Source organism: Polyodon spathula, chromosome 2 (assembly GCF_017654505.1).
Source record: "Polyodon spathula isolate WHYD16114869_AA chromosome 2, ASM1765450v1, whole genome shotgun sequence".
Lineage (NCBI taxonomy): Eukaryota > Metazoa > Chordata > Actinopteri > Acipenseriformes > Polyodontidae > Polyodon > Polyodon spathula.
Genome location: NC_054535.1, coordinates 77,607,185 through 77,628,774, shown reverse-complemented (window position 1 = coordinate 77,628,774; position 21,590 = coordinate 77,607,185). Strand labels below are relative to the sequence as shown.

At 38.3% G+C, this 21,590-nt stretch overlaps 1 protein-coding gene across 2 annotated transcripts; it reads left to right on the top strand.

Moving 5' to 3' along the window:
• The first annotated feature begins 1,711 nt into the window (after positions 1-1,711).
• On the top strand, positions 1,712-21,571 carry sh2d4a (SH2 domain containing 4A). 2 transcript variants are annotated; one of them, XM_041230080.1, is made up of 10 exons: positions 1,712-1,890; positions 1,989-2,133; positions 4,971-5,183; positions 5,823-5,982; positions 10,309-10,471; positions 15,389-15,530; positions 16,260-16,446; positions 17,484-17,614; positions 18,990-19,210; positions 21,226-21,571. In XM_041230080.1, exons 3-10 carry the CDS (start codon positions 5,009-5,011, stop codon positions 21,316-21,318), a joined length of 1,272 nt encoding a protein of 423 aa, XP_041086014.1. In that variant the 5' UTR covers positions 1,712-1,890; positions 1,989-2,133; positions 4,971-5,008; the 3' UTR covers positions 21,319-21,571. The 2 variants fall into 2 exon arrangements, with proteins under 2 accessions (XP_041086014.1, XP_041086005.1); XM_041230071.1 differs by having other exon boundaries at positions 1,713-1,890; positions 4,837-5,183.
• Positions 21,572-21,590: the final 19 nt, after the last annotated feature.

Sequence of the window (21,590 nt, the reverse complement as noted above, 5' to 3'; positions counted from 1 at the left end):
TTATATGATGTTTGTATAGCACCAATAGTTTCTTACTCAATTCATATTGGACATTAACAGCTTAGAGTGTGCTTAGTAAGGAAACACCCCTATAATATGATCACCAAAGCAAATTTCCCACACCTACTGTATATATAACACAACACCCATGATTATAAATCTGGCTAATGGCAGAATTCCAAGCTATAGCTCTACAGGTGCCTATCAAAATCATGGCACCAGATTACGGGCTACAAATTCTTCCATTTGAATACACTATAAAGGTTTGCACTCAACACATGATTACTCTTAGAAGTCACAATATGCAATTGTATCAGGAGGGAAGGGCTTCCTGGAGCCCGCTGGAGAAATCCAATACAACAGGTATATGAAAAACCATGTGCCTGAAAGAGACAGACTGCAACAGAGCACAGTAGCCAGTGTGTATCTGTTTACTCCAAAACACCTGAGGGTGGGCGATTGTACTGAGGCATCTCAGACACAAGGCATAAGCAAGCAGTTGTGTTATTGTGCCTGCAAAATACACATAAAAAATGCATTATGTGCTGAAACATATTGCATGGGTTGGAACACTTTTTTATGGGTTTGTCAGGGACATTTTATAAGTGTTAGCAAACGTAGGAACACTTAAGTTACATTTCTATCTTACTGATTTTACTGTTTGTTTTTTGCTCACTGCATAAGGATGCAAAGCTCATCCTGGAACTGAGACAAGGGTCTGGAATCTTCCTATCAAGTCATGTTACCGTGTAGACTGCCTCTCCCTTGTATGTTATCAACCAGAGCCTTCATCGCCTTGCAGCTTTGTCAGCTAGACATGGCCCAGGAAGTTAAACAGAATATGAATGAACAAACACAGAAGCAGAATTATTAAACAAATACGATTTTTATTGTATTTCTGAATGGAGCTACTACAATGTAATACATTAGTCTGCGGTTAACTTGCTAACAGTAGCAAAACTAGGACTATTTAACAATTTTACTGTTTCCGATGGGACCAAAAATGAAGGGGACAATCCTAACCTTGTTAAACACTGCCACTGAGTGCACTTCAAATCCTGGGTCTGTCCCGTGCTACCAGTGGATTTTTTTCTGATGGTCCCAAGTCACTGTCTGTTGTCCAGAGCCTTTTTTTCCCCTCCCTACATGCTTTAATTTTTATTTCTATATTCAGTGCTTTTTAAATCCTATTTACAAAGATGTCCTGGCAAATTAATAAGTACAACAGGTGGGAACACTACATTTAATGGAAAACTGTACTGGCAGAGCTATGATTCAATACAATACAATACACATTTCTAATAGCGCCTTACACCTCAAGGATCCCAAATACAAAATGTAATTAAATTTAAAAAGTAACAAATAATGTGTTTTTATTATAGAATGAGAAAAAAATAAGATAAAAAGCAAGTTTGTTAAACTAAAACTATGAAAAAAGTCTAATACAGAAATGGAATAAAATAGGAATCAAAAATAAATATACAGTTTAATTGTAAAATTAGAAGAAAAAAAAAACTCAGTAAAAGAAGCTTGACATTTAAAAATAAGATTTTTTTTACTACAATATACCAGTACTTCAATGGTGTTTGTTAATCCTTCAATAGTTTAGTTTACTTCCCCTTGCTTTACCAGACCTGTTTCCAGTGCAGCTTGTTAACATTCCCCTCGGCCTGTTTTGAATGTTTTAGCACATACCTGCCACTCTTTGAAACCTGTATGCGGTTTACAGGTTATGCACTGAGGAAATTGAGGTGTTGTTAAGGTGGATCGGTGATGGGAGGATTGTGTGTAATCACACTTACTGATCAGATTGTTTTTGAAAACATGCGATATGTGTGATGATAACGATAATGAATGACAACGCATTGGTAGAAGCAACATACTTTACAGGTAAGGAGAGCTTTCAATATGATTTGCCTTATTCGTTTGCAACGCATATTCAAACGGGTTAATCGTTATGACTCGTGTTTGCTTTGTTCTACTTCCAGTCGAAGAGCATTGAAGGAGGAAGCAAAAAAGAAGTTATTAGCAGCTGTGGAGAACTAATGCTATAGTTAAACTTTCCAGGACAATATCGACGTCAAGAAGAAAATTAATGACCTGAAATACAACCCAATTTAAAGCGATGTTTTGGTAAGTTCATAAAAAATATCTATATCCCCGATTTGTAGAACTAAATATATTTTTGAATTTAGTAATCTGTAAAACAAAACAAAACACAAACAGATGTTCAGTAAACTGGTCAGGGCTGTGTAGTTTCCATACAGGGTGACATAATGAAGTATATCACTTGAGAAATGTAAACGCTAGTATTTTACTAGTCAAGAAGGTTTGCTGATAAAGTACACGGTTTACTACCAATTAATAGAATTAACAGTGAAGAATGTTTTTAAAGACGTTTTTAAAATTATTATTTTAATGCCAGTTTAACATGACTGCCGCGTTAATTTATGCGCTTCATAAATCATTAACTCTTTGTTTTAAATGATTCTTGATGTGGACTTGTGTGTTACCATACCTCAAGTTACCATGATTTTAAATGCAATAATAAGAAGTCATTTTGTAGGTCATGTATTAAAAATGTACGTTGCGGCAGTAATTTTACAAAGACACACTGCAAAAAAAGACTCGTATGGTAGAGGCTTAATAACGTGACGTATTTGCAGAATACAAACGGCATGCTCAACGTGTAACCATAGCGTCTGGAGGCTGACTTTGAGGCCATGTGACTTACACTGAGTTATTGTTCTTTGAGTTGTTGTCTTAATATTAGTATTCTATGGCAATATTCTGTTTTTTTAACCAAGTTCTGTCCCCTGTGTTTGTATAATAATAATAATAATAATAATAATAATAATAATAATAATTTTAAGCCACGTTGCTTTAACCTCTGGCCATATTCATGACACAAACTATTCCATAACAGGTGACATGTCTCTAACATTATGCCGGCAGTGGTGCTTTTTTGAGTATTTTATTTATTTATTTATTTGAGTATTTTACCATGTATGTTTTTCAAATGTTTTTTTTTTTTTTTTTTAATGTTTATTTAGATAATGTAATGAAGAACACATTTCTAAACCTGCATATCTATAAATTCTCTTTGCTGCATTTTTTTTTTCCAGGTAGTTCATTTTACAAGCAGACTGTAAGAATATATCATTCCAAGAATAGCATGTTTGTTCCTTGTTTCATTTTTTGATTGCGTATTAACAGGAAATGTAGGTGTGTTTTTTTTTAAAGGCAGCAGAAATGTCTTGCTATAAGATATGACTTTACGTCTGAAAGCTGTGGGTGGGGATCAAATTCCCCCGCATTTGTCGTATAGGTGGGCTTTACAGTTTAAACTGATCACCATTCTCTTATCTGAAAGTTTAAACATTTCTAGGAAACATGACGATTATGTCATTAGTGAAGGTTCTTGTGTGATGTCATCTGTGTGTTTTGGTCAGTCATTCCTGTTTCAAATAGACATGAGTCATTTTTAGGTTATTTCATTAACTCCAATGGGGGTTAGGGTCATTTCCTGTTTTTCAGTTCCATCTCCAATTCCCTTTCAAAATCAATTCCCAATTCTAGTTCCTTCGAAGCAATTGGAATTTATATTTTAGAGACAATTTGAAGCCAGTTTAATAAGACTAACAGTTACATTTAAGTAATTTGTTGCCAATGCGTGAAGCTCATTTTAACAGAATACTGCTCATTGCAATTCTGATGGATCATGTATTGGAATTGTGAATATATTTTTAAAAAAGAATTGAAAATGGAATTGGAATTTTAAAAAAAACCCATAAAACCAAAAAACCAGGAATGGACCCCAAATCTGCTCCTAATATTGACTCCTGATCGTAGATTTTATATTTCAATGACACTCTGTAATAAATAATGAAACTTAATGGAAATAGCCTGCTTTGGAGTTCTATTGCTGTTTTATATGAAGCCTTGCATTTCATAATTCAAAAAAATATAATAAAGGTAAACTTCATATAAAAAAACATTTGTAATTGCATATGCTGTATATTATAGATTGCTCAGGATTGTGTATTCCACGACACATCACAGAAAAATCCTGTTCATGACATCGACTGTGCCAGTTTCAATTTTTACCGTGAAATCATACCTGAGGCACCTCTAGGCATTCCATTAAACTGCAAAGTCCATTCAAGATAGTGACATCACATAGTCTGTGTGGCTTAGCCACTGACCGGTATTCTCTTCATCAACCTTTTCCCTTGTTTCAATGAAACTGACAGACTATATGAAGGTAAAACGATTAGAAAACAAATCTAGCTGGGTTTGTAAGTTGTGTGTTAATTATAAAGTAATATATAATAGAGTTATAGGATGGTGAATGTTGGTGTATGGGTAATATTGACACTTGTAGTAGTTAAAACCTCATCTTTCAGCCACAGTCCCTTCACTTCTACTCGTGCCAATATTCTGACAAACACAAACGTCATCCTATAACCCTATAGGAAAATACTGTGTAGAGGGGCTGTCAACGGATGGCTCTGGTGAAGGCCGGACATTCAGTAGTTTTTGGTTGAAGCAAGTCAAAGTACAAAAAAAATGTGTAGGCTAAGTGTTTAAACATGTAACCTCTTTCATGCTCACACCAACAAAAAAGTGAAGCGGTGTGTAGTCCACTTAAACTTTTCTTTTCCTTTGTGACTTTTGTGTTTGTTTGTCTTTGCTTTTCATGTCAATGGTTGGACAGTCTGGTTTGGTAAGCTTCACCCAGTGACTATACTGCTAGCAAGAAGAATATGTAATCATTAGTTGACTTGATGAATAACGATTTGGCTCCACTTTAATTATGAGTCTGTTTACATGCAGGAATGCAACAGCCTTCGTGAGGATATGATTACAAGTTACAAAATGGAGCTGTAGTTTTACAGCCTTCAATTCCTACCGTTATTTCCCAGCGTGCTGAATAAAGTATCTACTGTGGTCCTTCGCTGTGTTTTTAGAAGACTTTGAAGCAGGCTTGAGCTGCGTGGCTGTTACCATGTTGGAGCAGATTTTGGCTGATATGTGGATTGAGCCTGAACTCTTGGCTGAGCTAAATGAAGAACAAAAACAGATCCTCTTCTTTAAGATGAGGGAAGAGCAAGTTCGGAGATGGAAGGAAAAAGAGGCTCTGCTGGAGAAAGAGCAGTCGCTGGAGAAGAAATCAAAGAAAGGTAAGACTTGGACTTAAACACCGAGTCGATAGAACACGTATAGTGTTTAGTGGATGTATATGTGAAACGCTGGTTCCATTTAAACTGTGATTGTTTTTTTTTGTGAAGACGTGGGCTCCAAGGATCCCATTGGTACACCTAGTACACAATAAAAAAGTACATACTACTCTATATACCAGATTCATATCTTAGTCTTCCATTTTTGGTAAAAGGTTTATGCATATTTTGCACAACTTTGTGCACAAGCGAAACTTAGTTTAGAATTATTTAGAATGATACTGGCATGTATAGACTTCCTAAAGCATTGTAGCTGAGCATCAGCTGCGAGGCTAGGTTACTTATGCACACTCAATTAAACTACATCAATAATTATAAAACGGTCCATTCTAAAATTCTGCCTAATGAAAAAATTGTGTTCAGGGTGAAATGACCTCCCCTTGGTTACCGTGTGTCAAATAACCAGCCTAATAAAATAATTCCGTAAATCATATCTGGTGTGCACTGTCAATCTTCTGGGTAAAACCATTAATCACAGGAAAAAAATGTGTTGATAGAGCTTTGGAAATTGCATTCAACTTAAATTTCCAAGCTGATAGTCCAATTATCAGAAGTCTTAATATGCATTGATTTATGTTGCAGCCAATGAAAAGTCAGTGAAATGGCTGCTGGGTTCAGACAACGATGTGTGGGTTTGGGTAATGGGAGAACACCTTCAAGACAAAACTTACGACCAGATCTGTGATGACATCATGGCAGAGAGAGCACGCCAGCAAGCACAGCGAGAGGCAGAGGAGATCAGGTACCAGCTCACTTACTTCACCTTGTCCTCCTGCCATTATCCAATTATTTATATATCTTTCCTTCAATTTTTTTATTCATATAAAGTAATTGAACCCTATTTGAAAGAAAGTGCAAAAAAAATTGAAATTAGCGAGGATTACATTTATTTGAATTATATAAAATGTTGAGGAAGTAGCCCAGATCATTCTCATCTGGTGTTTAGAGTGCAGCTTGTCAGTTCTATTATGCCTGTCACAGTCTCTCATGTGAAACAAAAACAATATCATTTCTAAATATTTGGCTATTTATTTTAGAATGACACTGGCGAGTATAGACTTCCTAAAGCACTGTAGCTGAGGATCAAATACGTATTATTGTCAAGGCCGTCAACAAACAGGGCAACAAAAACAACAAACGGGCCACCAATAAGCTTGTAGAGGATACACCTGTTTTATATGTAAAATACTCACAAATGTTCAATATGCGAGTGTAGGCTGTTCATGTTCACATTTTATTGATTCATAAAGTAAACTCTACAGCTAAGGCCAAATGTTTTGCATCACCTAGAATTTTAGGATTGATAAATCATTTAAAAAAAACAACAACTATATAACATAATTTAAATCTTTTATTTAACATAATGTAATCAAAAAAACATAATGATATTGCAAAAGTATACCAGAAGTCGTAATAGCAGTACATTATTTCATGTTAGATTTAGAAAATGTCAAATTTTTGTAATTTTTCATTAGATATATAAAAAACTACAAAGCTGTTTGTAATTCAATATGTTAACGTAACATTATTGAGAAGGTTTCATTCGACTATGAAGCAAATTTAGTTAATTCTATAGGGTAATGTCGGGATGATGGCTGCTTATATGGGTATGGTGAAAGAAGAACTGATCTGATGATGCCAGGATCAGCGGGGTGGACCGTGACAAAGCCTATGTGCAGGAATAAACAAAATAAATGAATAAAATATACCCAACCCCCCACTCTATTGACTTGTGGCTAGTTGAGCAACAGCTATGCATTCTACAGCACTGGAGGCCCATCTGCCAAGGAGTTTGGTCATGGATGGGAAAGTCTGGCTGTGGCTACTGAAGTGACTGTTCCAGTCCAGAAAGAATGGGCTGAAAAATGTGTGGAAGAGAAGCCTGTGCAAAGTAATGGCATGGATAGGTGGACTGAGAACCACAATCGAGTTACTGGTTTATTTGTTTGTGTTATGAACAAGTGATTTTGGGGAGCATTATTGAAAGTCCTGGCTAAGGTGTACTTGTAGATGGAGTTGTAGGGGCAACATATCAAAGGAATCTTATGGTAGTGAATGGACTCCTTGCTAGGATTGGGTGAGGATTTTTGAATTCTGCGTAATAATAGAGATGTTTGCGGTAGTCCAGTGATAGAAGGAAAGTTGATTCAGTTTAGTCTTAGGTTGAATTGGATGCCTGGTATGTTTTGATTGTAGATAGCTGGAGGTGCAGTTTTCATGACAGTGATGAAGACCAGGAAGTGATTGGAAGACTCGGTGTGGCAGGATAGATGGTAAACTGAACAGAAATGAAGATAGGATTTCCAACCTGTATTGTATGAAGCCAGGGTCCGAGGGGCTAAGGAATTCATCACGAGTTTACGGGATGAAGAGAGTAGATGGCTGGAAAGTCATTTACAGGATTGGCTCTGGAAGTCTGGAACTGGTAGGCTGACTAGATCGGCGATTGGGGCTAGTTTTTTGAAGTGTTGTTGCTTCTTACGCGAGGCAGTTCAGAGACAACATCAAATATGATGGCTCTGTGACAGTATAGGCAATTCACTCAGACCAAAATCCCACGACAGTGCCGTCATAACACGTCTGTGAGAAAGGGGTACGAGAGAGAGAGAGAGACAGAGAGAGAGCACAAGCAATCATTCAATAATCCCTCCCCCAAATATCAGCCTAAGCTTCCAATAACTGTAGACCACTGTTTGTTGTTAACTAAACATGACCTCTCAATGAACCTCGGTCAGCTACCAGATAACAGAAAGGCTTCAAAGTGCAAGAACTCTGCTTTTTTTTTTTTTTTTTTTTTACTTTGTGAGCTTCTGCTTTTTTCCTTCTTTCTGTGAATTTGCAAGGGATAATTAACAAGCCTTTGAAAGCTATTATTATCCAGTAACCACTTAATTGAATATCCATTGTAGTAGGAGTTGGTTAAAGAATGGAGCTTTGAAAATATAGCCTGATATGGTTTTTGTTAATGAATCACAAAAAATAATACAGTGCAAAGTGTGGACTTGATATTGGATTACCCCCTCCCCTCCCACCGGTTTAGAAAGATGTTTTTAAGTTATTGGTATATTTTAATAGTACTGTAAAGGTAGCTCAGAACTGGGTTTAGTTTTCTTGCACTGCAGCGTGTCACATCTTGACAATCTGCTGCAGGTAACAAGTTTGTAGTGTTCATCTGCAGGGGGGTGTCAGCAAGGTATTGTAGCTAACAAACCAAGCAGATGGTGACACTGCTGTGTCGTTCTATTGATCTGAAATAACGACAGAATAGTTCTGTGAGATTATGGCGTCTAGTCCCAGGGACCTTCAGTCAGGTTATTTTATTGCTTGTACTGTGGCGCCCACCCGTTTTACATAGATTTAGAGAACCACTATCAGACCGTGGGTGTATATAGAGAAACCTGCATATACATGTGTTACATTTACATTTTCACATGCACGCATTTTATATGTAGATCATGGTTAAAATGTATTTGCGTTGTACTGTATAGCTATCATGTTGTATGTGCAGTTGTGACAGGAATGTATAATACTAACATACTTTTAGTTTTGCAGTTGAAGCCATTGAGTACTATTGCATATGCATGTCATTCTGAAGGTTCAAGGGAGTGGTTTGGTTACATATTTGCCAGACTTCTATTTACAGTAGATGGCAGTTTAAGGCACTCCCTCTAAAATTTGCTATCTAATTTCCCACCTCTGCTAACCAAGCTCAAAGCATGTACAGTGGCAAGCCTGTTCTTCATTTTGTAGGTACCATAAATATGTAACCTATGTACGGTATTTATGTATTTTGAGATTGTGATGCCCCTCCTTGGTACAGTATGTGTGTTTTAGTCAGTTTCCATAGTGTACATTAATCCTGCAAATCTGATAGTGTGTACTTTGCGGCCTTATATTTAATACTACACATTTTGAATTTGAAAAATAATGTAATCACTGTAGTCAATCAGCTAAAATTTCAGTTTCAAAATACACATTTAGTTTTTTCATAAATACCAGAGACAATGGCTTCCATGTTGCATCCTCGTTTCAGCATATTAATGAAATTACCTTTTTTGTTTTCTTAATTTCTTAAACCACCTAGTCCCCCTTGATAACCTCACACAGATGGGGTCATTTTGGCTAAAGCATTTGTAGATAATTTGTAGTGTTGTGTGCGAGGCAGACTGTAAGAGTAGATTACAGGGAGCCCTTACTACAAAACGTGTGATTTACAAAGTGTTGAAACACACATTTCAATAAAACCTGTTTATCAGTTCTGTACCGTTTGTTTATACATTTAAATGTTTGGTATTGTGTAAGTTTGGGCGTTTTTAAACCCTTGATGCCATGTCATGCATTGTGTGTACACATGTCCTGAGAGCAAATACAACCTGTATTTAAAATTTGCTCAGGACTCTCTGTTAGTTAAAGTGGTCTCATGCTTGCGGCTCTAACTCATCTGTCCAGCTAATTCCAGACAATTTCAATAGGCAATAAAATAGATCAACTGCATCAACACAGGTTACCAGAAAACCTTCCTGTGTCTAAATTATTTGGGTCAGTTCCCTTCTGCAGTACTGTATGTATCCATTTAAATTCTGCAGTACTGTATGTATCCATTTAAATTCTGTCAAGAGCTTGTAGTTTGTATTATTTAGTACAGTATCTTTGATCTCCTCATACATAATAAGCATGAACATGGCTAATGTTTGTAGATGTTTCACCATTTTAAGATTTCCCTGTTCTTTATTTTACTTGTACAATAGACGCAATTCAATTGTGAAAAGCAGCATTTTACATACACAGACTGTAGTGAAGCTTCCTTTTTTAGGAACTTTAGGAATGTCAGGTTGCGTGGAGCTCTTTGGGCTCACTTCATTATGAGACTGTTTAATATGTAAGATTGGATTTATTGAAAAAAGAGGAACTTAAATGTGTACCAATCCCTTTAAAAGGCAAGATCTCAAACACTTTTTAAATGTACCACCTAATTGTAAAATAAGTGTGTTGTGTCATAAAGTAATTTGGGGAGTCTACAAGTATTTATGGAATATTGAATCCACTTTTTCACTGTTTTTTTGTTAAGGAAAAAGAACGAGGAGGAGCTGGTTAAAAGATTTTCCAATGCGCTGTCCCTGGAGCCCCAGATTGACAGCTCTCTAGACAGCTGGAAGAAGGCGGCTGTTGAGGAAGAGCAAGCCAGACTAAGTGAGGCTGCTGAACAGAAGAGAACCGAGTTGGAATTAAAGGTAAATCACATACAGTACCTGGCTTAACAGTTAGGGGTGATGATAACACGAAATTGTACGGAATTTAGTAGTTGTATTATATTGTTAAAGTGAATACATTCTGAATTATAAAAGCGATAATTGGTGAAATATTTTAAATTATGCTTAATCCAGTATATTTAAAAATAAAACGCTACTTGTATCAGGTAAAGACTAGTTACAGAATACAAACAAGAAATACCCTTGCAAAAGGTTTTGTATGGGCATTTGTTACTCCATATGTGGTGAACGTAGCACACAGTGAACTACTTTTTAGGAAACATATTTTTAGAAACACCTGGGACTGTGGGAGATTCCATTCCAAGGTAAGTATGTCCCAGTCCTCTTCTGATATTCTTTGATTCCCTTATAAAAGTTGAGCATGATATCTATGCAGTTGTATCATGCTTTTCCCGTGGTTATACTATGGATTTACCATAATTTACCCTGGTTTGCCATGTTTATTGATGTGCTTTACTTTGCAATTCTGTACAGTGCCTGCTTGTGCTTTGTCAGGTTCAAGCCTTATAAAGGTAGAGCTCAGGAGGAACAGTTCTCCAGGTGGTTTAAAAATGTTTTACTCATGCACTGGGCTGGAGTGAAATGAGCCTAAAAACCCAATAGACTTTATGAGAGGAACAAAAAAACAGACACCACCCTTATATTAGAATAACAGCTTCCTTCAGAGAAGCTATATTTAGTTAAGAACATGCAATGCCTCTATTCAGGACGCATCTCAATCTTAAAAAACATTTTACAACAGAGTTTTATACTGTTTGTGAATGTCATCCTATTTTCTTTAGTTAAGCTTTGCAAAAAAAGAAGTGTTGAAAGTAGTTCCTACACAGATTGTTTTAAACAAAAATCCTATTTTTGAGAACTCAATTCCTCTAAAAACTAACTGTGTTATTCAAGCATACAAATCTAACCCACCTAGTACATGCATATTCCACTTCAACTTATCTAAGACATCTGTTATTCAGGCAATTCATATTTGCATACCCTCTTCTTTTGAATTGTAATTAATTCATAGCAGGTAGGTAATGTGAAGTAGGTGAGGGTTTTTCAGGCAGTCTCGATTCTGGATTCGAGCTGCAAAGGCTGGGTCTGGCAACTCAAGAGCTCAGGTCGAGATTGAAGATTGAGGACAAATTGATATGGTTTGACTACAGGTATTTAAGGCCTTTTTCAAATGCCAACCCTGCCTGCTTGATGTCACCCCCCCCCCCCCCCCCCCCCCCCCCCCCCCCCCCCCCCGCTTATGTGGTTACAATGTTTTTGAGAAATAGCAGTGTTGTGCCTGTCGCAATTAGGGCTACTGTATGATTATGAAAAGCTTTTTGGGGGTGAAGGTTGGGTCCCCGCTATAAAATCTGATGGGATTAAACTGCCTTTCATTTATATATATATATATATATATATATATATATATATATATATATATATATATATATATATATATATATATATATCAGTATTAAAATAGGTAAAATGAATACAGAACAGAATGCATTGTATAAATGAGATTTACATTTTGTTTTGATTCTTGCACCCTTGCATGTATAGACATTGTCCTTCGGCCATCCTCTGCTGCTGCAAACCACAACTCACTCCCGCTATTTATTTGAACAATGTCGCACAACTCTCACAATGTATGCTAGAGATCTCGCTAAGAAGACGCAACAAATATTTAAATTAGTATGTTGCGACTCTTTTCGTTAACATATATTCTCTTAGTACATACGACAAAATGTACACTTTGTGAATTGTTGTAACGAAAATGCAAATTGCGGTATATTTGCACTGCAACTGGCCCATCTTAGTACATCTACCCCTAAATGTTTAATAAAAATCATGCTGCAAAATATTGGGCTCTCTCAATTTGTTACACCCGAGAACACACCCTGGATCTGCTCATCACCAAGGGTCTGGACCCCGCAAATCTCTCCATCTCAGATATCTCTCTCTCTGAGCATTTTTTCGTCACTGCTAATATTAATCTCCCTGCTCCTTCCTCCGCTACTGATACTGTTAACACCTTCCATCCCTAGAATCTGCTGAATCCTCTGAAACTCTCGGAATGTGTCTCTTCATCCCCTCTACCTGGTACTCTCCCATCCTCAGTTGATGATGCGGTGACCCTCTACACTGTTGCCCCGCATACAACCAGAAGAGTCAAGAAAGTCTGAAACCGCCCGTGGTACACCCTTGAACTTCGATTGCTTAACTCTGCATGCCACAAAACGCAAATTCGAACCTGCGATCTCCAGACTATAGGGCGCATCCTGCAGTCCACGCAGAGCACCTTTACCAGATGCGCCACACTGGAGTCCTCTTACCTCTCATGATTTCTCCTCTATTCTTTGCTCTCCCGCCACAAACTCAGTTTACTACTTGACCACCTTGACTCTCCTCCAGTTGCCCCTCTTGCCCTGTCCTCTTTCTCTCCTATCTCTATTGGAGATGTCTCCGGCTTACTGTTGAAATCAACTTCTGCCACATCCCCCCGGCTGACTAACCTCGTCCGTCTCTGTGCTTCTGATCTTCCTCCCTCCATTATGCACACTCTGAACCTGTCCCTGGACTCTGGCTCGGTTCCTGCTGCACTTAAGCTTGCCTGAGTTACGCCGGTATTAAAAAAAATCCTCCCTTACCTAATTTCTGTCCCATCACCAATCTCCCTTTTCTCTCTAAAACTCTCGAAAGGGCTGTAGCCACTCAGCTGATGAAACATCTCACGGATAACAATCTGCTTGAATCTCTACAGTCTGACTTCCAGCCGCATCACAGTACTGAAACTGCTCTGCTCTGGATTGTGAATGATCTCCTGCTTAATGCTGGAGCTGGTGCTCCCTTTGTGCTTGTCCTCCTTGACCTAACAGCTGCTTTTGACACCATAGATCATGGCATTCTTCTTGACCGCCTTCAGAAGTATGCTGGGATCTCTGGAACCTGTCTCTCCTGGATGTCCTCTTACCTATCTGGACTCATAACCCTCTGCCAGGGTCCGACTCTCGTCTTGCATTCAAGACATCGAGGCCTGGATGTCTGCCAATTTTCTTCAGCTGAACACTAGCAAATCTGAACTCCTCCTAGTAGGATCTAAAACTCAACTTAACAATCTAAATCTAACTGCCCTGAACCTCGGAAACTGTCTGCTGCTGCTTTCCCCCACAGCACGAAGCCTTGGTGTACTTCTTGACAGCAACCTCTCCTTTGATACCCACATCTCCGTGGTCAAATCTTCCTTCTACCATCTTCGAAACATCTCCAAAGTCCATCTACCTTTCCCTCCCAGATACAGAGATACTCTTGTCATGCATTTGTTTCCTCTCGACTCGACTTCTGCATCTCTCTTTATGATGGTCTCCCGGCACGCACCGTAAACCGATTGCAGCTAGTTCAGAATGCCGCTGCCAGGATCCTTACCAGATGTAAAAAACATGATCACCCTCCATCTTGCCCAGCTGCACTGGCTACCTGTAAAGTTCAAGATTATTTTCAAAACTCTCCTGCTCACCTATAGTGCCCTTCATCACACAGGTCCCGAGTACCTCCTCAACCTACTGACCCGCTATGTCCCTGCCCGCAAGCTGAGGTCCTCCGACTCTGGCCTGCTTGTTATCCCCAAGCAAAAGTGCACCACACCTGGAGAACGCTCGTTTAGCTTCATGGCCCCAACTCTCTGGATCTCTCTCCCAGCTTTGGTGCGTGATGCTCACACCATCACTTGCTTTAGATCAACTCTCAAGACCCACTTGTTCTCTCTTGCTTTCAGTGTTCTTTAAGCCTGCTATCTGCTATTAGCTGCTGTGTTGTTGCTACTATTTCATGTATTAGGCATTTTTACTGTATTGCATTATGCAATGTTTTTTACTGTGTATCATGTAGTATGCATTTCTCTGTATTTAAAGTATTATGGATTTTCCTGTTGTTACTGCATCTTGTAAAGCACTTTGTGATGGTGGTCCACTATGAAAGGCACTATATAAAATAAAGATTGATTGATTCATAAGTTTAAGCACAAATGCACATATTGCATTAAGTATAAATATGTATAATGCATTAGCTTGTTTATATATGAATGATAGGCTTATTCAGCTTTTTAACTAGAATAATTTATTTCAGGAAACTAATAGTTAAGTTAAATATTCTAATCGAATCCTGTCTTAACACCTCCATTAAAAACATACTCTAGGATATTTCCTCAGAAGCACATTACTAGACCAGTTTTAGCTGGTGATGTTGCAAGTCCAAACAACACCTTGGTTTTTGGCTGATGAAAAATGCGTAGTCTAGGTGGCTATCACTGGGTACAAATTTTAGAAAATGTAGAAAAGATGGTTAGTTTGGAAAGTACCGGGGAGCTTGAGATGTTAGTTTGAACTTGTTATTTTCAGAGAAATGGTTATTTTTCAGAAACTGATGGCTGAAAAATGCAGAGCAAAAAGTTTAATGTATGTGCAAGTTCATACAACACTATTATATTACACAAGCAGGCTCAATTCTTCTTCAGTTAAAGCAAAGTTTTTGCTTCAGATCCCCTCTTCTCCACGGCTAGTAGCAGGACTTGTTCCGGGTATCCAGTATTTTGCATGACAGGTATGCTGAGTTCTCACTGCTTGGCCCCTGTAGTGTACTAAAACATCCTCTGTGTCCTCCCCATACTTTATGCACCACTAAATTAGACAAAGGTCCTGCCTGCACACCTGTGCTTATGTTTCATATTTTCCACATCAGGCCAGGCCTAAGGATCTTAACTAACCTTGTGACAGCTTCACCATGGTTTCAGTAGGCTTTATTCTACTTTGTTATCCCTTTTCTATGGTAAACTGTTAAGAGTTTAAGCAGTGAACTCTTATTGATGGCTATGCTACATACCGGTCTTGTTCATTTCAGATGAGGGAGGAAGAAGAGAGACGGCAACATGAGGAAAAACTGAAACGATTAGAGGAAGAGAGAACCCAGCAGATTTATATGGACCTCAAGGAGGTCCAACAAACCGTGCAGAAGAGTGAAGACAAGGAGTGGCAGGAGTCACGTACGTGTCATTTGATAAAACTCAAATACATAAATAGAATAGCAGGATGGTCTTCAAGAGCAAATTAGTTGGGTTACAAAAATACAGCATTACAGTACAATTCTGTGTTTCTTTATTTTTGTATGGAAAAATTCCATAATGCAAAGCGTGTAGTGGATAAAAAAAAAACTAATAATAATAACTAATAATTCCCATTGCCCCTAGGGAGGGCAGGGGCTCATCTGTGAATGTAACATTCACTTGTTCCTGAGCAACAGTGGCTCAAGAGAATCTGCTCCAAGTTCTGAGACCGTCCCTATAAATTCATATAGTCCACCCAAGACTGTAGCAAACCACAGACCTTTGATAAAGATGGCTAAAATGTGAAAGTCATAACAGAAAAACGAATTAAAGAGCCGGAACAAAACGAGTCCATATAACTCGGTATTCGTGCACCGATCTTCTACCATCTTGCTATTTATGACAAGACCCCACATGTGGAAGGACTCCCTGTTCAAGGTTCCAGTATTTTGTTTTTTGGAGATAAAAAAATGCTCAAGCCGAAAGGGGATTTGCCCAGCTTTTCTTTGTGTCTGAAATTCTCAAAACTGTTTGATGGCATAACTGGGTTTGTAATCGTGGTAACTTCTTGTAACACGTGCATTATGAGTGGACTGAATATAGTTCTGCACTGGACTAGCACTTGTTTGAAGTTGAGAAAGCTTACGGCACTCCTTGTCTTTGCGGTAGTGAGGAAGTCTAAGGCAGCAGATGTGCGAAGGAGGTCTATTGCGAAACAAGCAAGAGATGACCACAAGCGTCACTCGCTGAAGGCTGTCGAGCATGGTAGAGTGGCGGCAATGTCAAAGGCATTTGGTGGTGGAAAGCCTCTTCCACCAAAACCGAAACCAAGAAATAACACCCACAAGACTGGAAGGTAAGAGCTGCTTCTAAGTCTAATTAAGGGGCTGTATACAGAACGGGCTTGTGCATTACTATGATGGTGGCCTTTTTCAAATTTACATTTCGAAATGTTAACAGCGAAACGTGTGTAGCTTTTTCAAATCAGAGGAAATAAAATGCTGTAAAACCACCTTGATGCCACTCACTATTACAGTTTATAAGGCCAGCTATGACACACGTTCAATGCTCTGTAGTAGATCACCCTTGCTTTCATTCAAAACTGTATTTTAATAACGTATGCTCTCCATTAATCGATTACGTGCCAGGCCAATTACTAGGGAATGACCAATGAAACTCATGTTGTCAAGTATAAAATTGACAACGTGACATGTGGATCCCAGTTGACTGTTTGGTACAGTCTTTCAGTTGGATCTGCAGTGCACACTAGTTCATTGCAAATTAGCCCTTGTTTTCTTACAATTTGGTTTGCATTCCCTAATGTTTTAACAGTGTGCACTCAAGCTTTATCCCTCATGAATCCTTATTTTCTCTTTGATTCTAAAAGGTATTCCCTTGACAATAGGAGGTTGTTTATGGCATGTGCAAGTGCTGCTGTAGCAAAGCAAATTAAAAATGTAATTAAAATGATAACAGTTGTTGTTTTGTTCTTCTTTCAAACAACTATACAATGGAGACTGTATAATCCTAGTGTTGAATTCACATTGTGACAAACAGTGACCATTAAAACAACCTTTTGTTGTTCAGTATCATTTACATGTGGTGGTAACTGAAAGAAGAATAAATATGTACTGTATAGCGAGTTTCACTTTGGTTGGACATTGTTGGATTAGCTGCAGTGTCATAAATCTCAGTATTTCACAGCCTTGCTGAAACCTGAGATACATGCATTTGTTTGTCTTTCCACCTTGGCAGAAGATATGTTAAAATGAAACGGTTACCTTGTGCTTTTCCCACCAAGCACCTGTTTGCTTGTGCTGATTACACCAGTCTAATCATTTCCTGCAAGATTGACAATTAGCCAGGTAATATTTTCCCTGTTGTGATTTCCAGTAAAGCAGGACTTCGGAGGACACTCTCTACCTCGACCCGAGAGGTCATCATTAGGTGGTTTAAAGAAGAGCAGATCCCGCGTCGAGCTGGTTACGAGAAGCACAGTGAGCATCTTGCACCCTGGTTTCATGGTGAGCTACGTATAGGTTTACTTTTTGAGGTTGTCCTTGGCACTGCTGAAGTGTCCATCATCCCAGGCTTTCTCAGTGGGATTTAAATAGGCTGAAACCGCAGACAAAATTCAGGACTTGTAGTCGAAATGTTTGTCATTGAATTTTAGTTTCTTTTAGTATTTTAAAATTCAGCATTGTCAAGTGTTTTATTACAGTAATTATTGATAAAAAGACAATAATCCTAACCAACATTTAATACACAGTGGTTTTCAGATCAAACCAGCCTATTTATAAGGGGACCCTTATGTGCTGATTATGTCGGTCCGTCTGGCTGCCTGTCATCACACTCTATATGGTAAACAAGGTGACTGACTTGATCATTACTAAACTCATACACTCCTAGTCTCCTGTAGATGTTTTGGATTGCATTTGGCTAAAATCTGATTTATTTTTATTTAAAAACCTTGTTTAATTTATTTTTTATTAAATACATATTTTACACTGACTCCTGTGGAACCTCAATCTCTACTTACCAAGCAGGCATTAAGACCCCATCTGAGACCTGCACTCCTTTTCGTCTGTATTTTGCACATAGCCCTGCTGTAGGGTCAGGCACTTTCCTGAAACCTATTGAAAAGATGGTCTTTATCGTTTACAAGTCTGTACTGTTTAAAATCGTTTACATCGACAGGAACTATTTTAAAAACTTGTAAACAATACAAACTCGAACATTTGCAGGCATTTTTATTAGATCAGATTCAGTTTTTTACCCAGGGGTGTATTCTTGTATTTTCATATCAATTCATTGTAGTTCTGTCAAGTTATGCTGATGTTGAGGCACGACACCACTGATAACAAAACATCATGAGACTATTTGTTATCATCCAAATAATTTATTATCATGGTTAAATAAACACTGGTATTGCTTATTAATGTTGACTATATTAACAACATTTTAGTTCCCTGTTTTAAAGTCTATGTAAAACTATGTAATGTACCGTATAGCATCAGGAAACATATCCCTTTGCTGACCTACTGTAGCATGGCAGTTTCCTTGTCCCCTTGAAACACAGGACAAGCCCAAATCAATAACATGGGTGACAATTCCAATAGAAGTGACCATGACTCAGATGTTACTCCCTGTCTGTGTGTGGAGAGGGGAGCAGGGCTAACAAGTTCAGTACAGTTTTCCTTCTTTATATCTATTCTATATCTTTCACATTTAATTATGGTTCAAATGTGAGGACTTCTAGCCCAATCTAAGTTTTATAAACACTTTTCCGTTCCCAGACGTTCTTTCTCAAATCCCAGGTGTTTGGTAAATTACGTCATATGGTTCAAAAAGATCTTTTACATTTTCAGCCTTTGTTAAATAATTCTGTTTTTTCTTAAGGCATCATATCGAGAGAGGAAGCAGAGGATCTGCTCCGCTCAAAGGGGCAAGGATCCTTTCTGATCCGAGTCAGTGAGAAGATTATGGGCTACGTGCTTTCCTACCGATGCCAAGACAGTTTCAAACATTTTCTCATTGATGCCTCTGAGGATTCTTACTGTTTTCTTGGCGTCGAGCAGTTGGTGCATTCAACGCTATCTGATCTTGTTGAATATCATAAGGTAACCTCCTCTTGTGTCTCTCTGTGCACCTCTGTTTGAAGTTAATTTTATGGAACATGCAGCAAATTCACATGATTTGTTTTTAGCTTGAGTACTCAGAGCAGGCCAGCCATATTTTGGTGACAAGAACATGCACCTTCTCTTTTACATCGTAAAACCATTTTTCAGATACCAATCTAGGAAATATAATTACAAACCATACCTGCGCATGTTGGTCATTTAGAGAATCACTTATTTAACTGCAATAAAAATGTGGATACCCTCTTTGCTATACATTTTAAGAGTATAGGAACCTGTCTCACCTACAGTGCCTATAGAAAGTCTACACCCCCTAGAACTTTTTTCACATTTTGTTGTGTCAGTGCCTCAGAATTTCATGCATTTAAATGAGGATTTTCTACTTATCTACACACCATACTCCACACTTAAGGGGAAAATGTTTTAATTGAGAAAAAGATTACATATTAAAAATACAAAACTGAAAGATCATAATTGGATGATTACAGCTGTGAGTCTCTTGGGGTAGGTCTCTATCAACTTTGCACACTTAGATTTGGCAATATTTGATCATTCTTTACAAAACTGTTCAAGCTCTGTCAAGTTCCTTGGGGAGCGTGGATGGACTTCTTCAAGTCATGCCACAGATTTGATTGGATTTAGTTTGGGGCTCTGACTGGGCCACTCAAGGACATTTATCTTTTTGTTCCTTAGCCAATCCAGTGTAGCTTTGGCTGTGTGCTTTGGGTTGTTGTCATGCTGAAAGGTGAACTTCTGTCCCAGTTTCAGCCTTCTTGCAGATGGCAGGTTTTCCTCAAGGACTTCTCTGTACTTCATTCATTTTCCCTTCTGTCCTGACAAGTGCCGCAGTCCCTGCTGATGAGAAACATCCCCATAACATGATGCTGCCACAACCATGCTTGGCAGTAGGGATGGTGTTCTTTGGGTGATGCGCTGTGTTGGGTTTGCGCCAAACATAAAACTTTTCATTTAGGCCAAAAAGTTCCATTTTAGTTTGGTCAGACCACAAAACTTTTTGCCACATGGCTACAGAATCTCCTGAGTGTTTTTTTGCATACTTCAAACGGGATTCAAGGTGGGCTTTCTTGAGTAATGGCTTCCTTTTTGCTACCCTACCATACAGCCCAGATTTGTGGTGTGCTTGTGATATTGTTGTCACATGCACACTTTGACCAGTCTTGGCCATAAAAGCCTGTAGCCCTTGTAAAGTTGCCATGGCCTCTTGGTAGCCTCTCTGATCAGTCTCCTTCTTGCTTGTTCATCCAGTTTGGAGGGACGGCCTGATCTAGGCAGGATCTTGGTGGTGCCATACACCCTCCACTTTTTAATAATTGTCTTGACCGTGCTCCAAGGGATATTCAAGGCCTTTGATATTTTTTTATACCCATCCCGATCTGTGCCTTTAAACAACTTTGTCCCGGGGTTCTTTTGAAAGCGCCTTGGTGCTCATGGTTGAGTCTTTGCTTTGAAATGCACTACCCAGCAGAGGGAACCTACAGGAACTGCTGAATTTATCCTGAAATCATGTAAATCACTACAGTTTAACACAGGTGGAGACAACTTAACTTGGTGTGTGATTTTGAAGGCGATTGGTTGCTATTATAAGGGGGGTAGACACTTATCCAACCAAGCTATTTCAGTTTTTATTTTTAATTAATTTTCTACAAATTTAGAGAATATTTTATTCACTTGGAAGCTGTAGGGTAGGATGTGCAAAGAAATAAAAAAAAAGACTAACGCAACAAAAGGTGAAAAATTTGAAAAGGGGTGTAGACTTTCTATAGGCACTGTATATGTACAAACAGTTGATGTAGAGCATTATGATCTGCTTCCTTATGTTATTGAAAATGTTAGCTCTTATTTTGTATTTGCAATTGATAGATTTGATCATTTTTGCAGCACGTCAATTAACTGTTGCTTTTTGTAAGTGCATCTAACCAGATTTGTTGGTAATATTTGTTGGTAAATATATGTAATATATTTTTTTCTTCCAACAGGTGGAGCCAGTTACTATGATGGGAAGAGAACAGCTTCTTGAACCCTGTGGACAGATGGGGAGTTGCCTGGATTACTCTGATCTTTTTCAGTGACAGATATGCTAAAACATGCCATGCAGGGATTAAGGTCAAATCACTGCCTTCTGTGGTTTTAGAGTTTTGTACTTGTGATCATACACTTCTCTACTAATGTACCATACCTGTTCCCGGACGCAAAGGCTAGAAGTAAAAAAATATGTATTTACTGTGTTCAAAAGATAGGTTAGTGGCTTTTAGAGTCAGGGATGGAAATAAGCCTTCTACTGCATAGTAGTTTCACCCATTCCAGGTTTTACTATGGGCTTGATTAGCCACAGTGTATAGGT

What these genes read in the sequence shown, in the direction of transcription:
- sh2d4a (XM_041230080.1), top strand. Translation starts at nt 5,009, where the DNA reads ATGTTGGAGCAGATTTTGGCTGATATGTGGATTGAGCCTGAACTCTTG. An exon ending in CGAGAGGCAGAGGAGATCAG is followed by an intron (nt 5,983 to 10,308) that starts GTACCAGCTCAC and finishes TTTTTTGTTAAG; the next exon opens with GAAAAAGAACGAGGAGGAGC. An exon ending in TCTTGCACCCTGGTTTCATG is followed by an intron (nt 17,615 to 18,989) that starts GTGAGCTACGTA and finishes TTTTTTCTTAAG; the next exon opens with GCATCATATCGAGAGAGGAA.